The sequence below is a fragment of the Orycteropus afer genome, unplaced genomic scaffold (genome assembly GCF_000298275.1).
Source record: "Orycteropus afer afer isolate SDZICR_OR568_19922 unplaced genomic scaffold, OryAfe1.0 scaffold00376, whole genome shotgun sequence".
Taxonomy (NCBI): Eukaryota; Metazoa; Chordata; class Mammalia; order Tubulidentata; family Orycteropodidae; genus Orycteropus; species Orycteropus afer.
Genome location: NW_006921963.1, coordinates 2,824,829 through 2,828,066, shown reverse-complemented (window position 1 = coordinate 2,828,066; position 3,238 = coordinate 2,824,829). Strand labels below are relative to the sequence as shown.

General features: G+C 37.5%; 1 protein-coding gene across 1 annotated transcript in view; it reads left to right on the top strand.

Moving 5' to 3' along the window:
* Window positions 1-3,238, top strand: part of LOC103207551 (phospholipid-transporting ATPase ABCA3-like) — a 227,440-nt gene that overhangs the window by 176,321 nt on the left and 47,881 nt on the right. The window contains exon 17 of the mRNA XM_007953201.1: window positions 72-276. Coding sequence (XP_007951392.1) covers window positions 72-276 — 205 coding nt within the window. The remainder of the gene's footprint in view (window positions 1-71; window positions 277-3,238) is intronic.

Below are 3,238 nucleotides of genomic sequence, written 5' to 3'. Positions count from 1 at the left end.
AGGAAATAGATGTTTATACAAATTGTATTCCTATTACCCACAATATTTTTTTCCTGTTCTCTCTTCTGCAGGGGCAGTAAAGGACATGCTGTTGCCTTCAGTTTGTTCTTTGGCATAGCCTTCATGGTTAGTAGCTTTTCTCTCCTGACAGTGAGTGAGAGAGTCTGCAAGGCAAAGCATATGCAGTTTATGAGTGGAGCACATGTTGGCATTTTCTGGCTTTCTGCTTTATTTTGGGACATCATCGTCTTCTTCGTGTCTTCCTCCCTGCTTGTGGTAAGTGATTAGTGTGTATCTGGACTCTTTCTCCTCCTGCTCAGGTCACATCCCTAACTCCTGATGGAAATATCTTCACATACAGTGCTCTTTCTGCCCACATCCTCATCCAACAACTACTTGGAGCATCCCCTGAGCACCTCAAGAGACATTAGCCACCAGCTAACTGAGCCTGAGCCTGCCTCTCGTATACTTGCTTAACATGAGAAATTTCACCCTAGGATCTTAGTAAAATTTATTATCAGGAATATCTACAAAGCTATGCCATCTTCACTGTAACTCCCTTAATCAAACAAAAAAGAGAGAGAGAATAAAAGGAAATAAACCTACTCAAACTAGGGGAGAGGAAAATGAGAGAGAAGAGGAAGGAGGTAGAGAAAGGCTTGTTCTGTTTCTTTGTAGTTATTTTCAATATGAATAGGTGGATGTGCCTCACCCTGAGGCCTATGAACCTAGGTTTTAAAAGGCAGAAGTAGACTTCTGGTAAGATGACAGTATAGGCAGACAAGCTACATAGACCCTCTCCAACAAATAAAAGAGAAACCAATTGACACAGATATGGAAGAAAATTCTGGAGTCCTGAGCTTTGAAAGGAAGGATACAGAAGTGGATTGAAAACCAACCAGTAGAAGAATCTGAATAAAAACAGTCAATAAAGGAGACAAATGGAGTTGCAGACTGTCAGTTATCCTGATGGCATGGATAGCCAGAATATTTCCAAGTGGTGTTGGGACCTGAGAATTAACCTAAAAATCAGCCCTGCTCACCAAGGACAGCATGGACGACTGTGCTGGTGGCTGATGACTAAAAAGGGAAACGCAAAGAAGGAGACAAACTGAGCTGTGGACTTTCAGCTGTCCAGAGGGTGCAGCCATTTTGAATGTTTACAAGTGGCAGCCATTTTGAAAATTTAAAGTGACAGCATTCTCCATCAGATTCTGGAGACCTAAGAATAGGCTATACTCACCAAGGACAACAGGGACATATGGGAGGCAGACAACTGAAAAGAGAGAGATGGTGAGTGCATAAGTGCTGCCAACTAGCAAATAGAGGAACACAGAACCCTGCTTACTCAGGTAACATCCAAACAAAAGAAAGAAAATTAAAATCTTGGGTGAATCACTCCCACATACAATCACCAATTAAATATAAACAAAAACATCACAATGTCTCAGAGACAACAGACCATCACAGTCCACACAAGGAAGCAAGATAAAGCAGTACAAACAAGGGGCCAGGATACAGATCCAGAACACATCCTGAGAAAGAAGCAGCATTGGAACTCCCTGAAAAGGAATTCAAAAGAATTATATTTAGGTACCTTCAACAGATTGAGAGACAGATCAAGGAAAACACTGACAAAATTGAGGAAAACAGACAAAACACTAGAACAATTTCAGAAGACAGTACAAGAATGAAATGAAAAATTAGAAATAATACAAAATCTACAGATTAATCTAGAAGATTAATACTAAATTCTCGGAAACAGATAACACAATGAATGGGCAAAGGAGTAGAATTGAATGAATGGAAGACAGAGTTAGTAAGATTGAAGACAAATACCTCTATACTGCTTTTGATCAATCAGAAAAACAGATCAGAACAAAATGAAGAAAGCCTAAGGTTCATGTGGGATAACATCAAAAGTAATAACCTGTGTGTAATTGAAATTGCAGAACAGGAAGACACAGATAAAACTACAGAGGAAATAGTCCAAGATTTGTTGAAAGAAAATTTCCCTGACATAATGAAAGACAAGAATATATCCATCCAAGAAGTCCAATGAACACCAAACAGGATAGACTCCAAAAGAAAATTACCAAGACGTATCATCATCACACTCACCAAAACTAAACACAAATAATGAATCCTGAAAGCAACACAGAAAAAAAGTAAATGCTACCTACAAAGGGCAACCAGTAACACTAAGCTGATGGTTCCTCAGCAGAAACCATGCAGACGAGAAGGCAATGGGATAGTATATATAAAACCCTGAATGAAAAAAAATTCCAGCCAAGAATTATATACCTAGCAAAATTGTCCCTCAAATATGATGGTGAAATTAGGACATTTCCAGATAAGCAGAAACTAAAGGAATTTGTTAAAACCAGACCAGAGATGCTAAAGGGAGTCCTTTGAACAGAGAACCTATTAATAGCAAACTACAACCAACCGTTAACACACATGATGGACTAACCCAGAACCTAATCCAGTTATGGAAGTGTCCAAAGTAAATAAGCTTCCAAAATTGTAAATAGAGACCCAGAGATATCAATTGGCAAATGAGGACAACTACAAACCAAAAAGAGGGGAAAAAATGTGTAACTAACAAAACTTCCAAATGGTAGGGAAGTCAAGACAGCTGCAAGATAAAACCTACTATTCAAAACTTAGGAAAAAAATTATAAATTACTGTCTAACCTCAAAGAAAAATTATAAACCTTCACATCACAATAAAAAAAGAGGACCAGCACGAATATTTAGCAAATACTAAAACTATAGTAACAAAGGAAGTGGTAACATGATCCATAAACAAAACAAGCTCACCACAGAAAATTATATGGAATAAAGAAATCAGCAGCACCACAAAAAACACATAACAAAATGACAGCAACAAATTCATACTTGTTGATAATTACACTGGATTAAATGCACCACTCAAGAGACAGACAGTTGCAGACTGGATAAGAAAACATAACTCATCAATATGCTGTTCTATAAGAGACACACCTTAAAGACAAAGACAAAAGTAGACCGAAAATCAAAAGTTAGAAAAACATATATCAAGCAAGTGGTAACCATAAAAGAGCAGGAATGGCAATATTAATTTCTGATAAAATTGACGTTAAGACATAAACCACCATAAGAGACAAGGAAGGAGATAGGACATTATATAATGATTATAAATCAATTGAACAAGAGGACATAACCGTAATAAATATCTATGCACCCAATGAAAGAG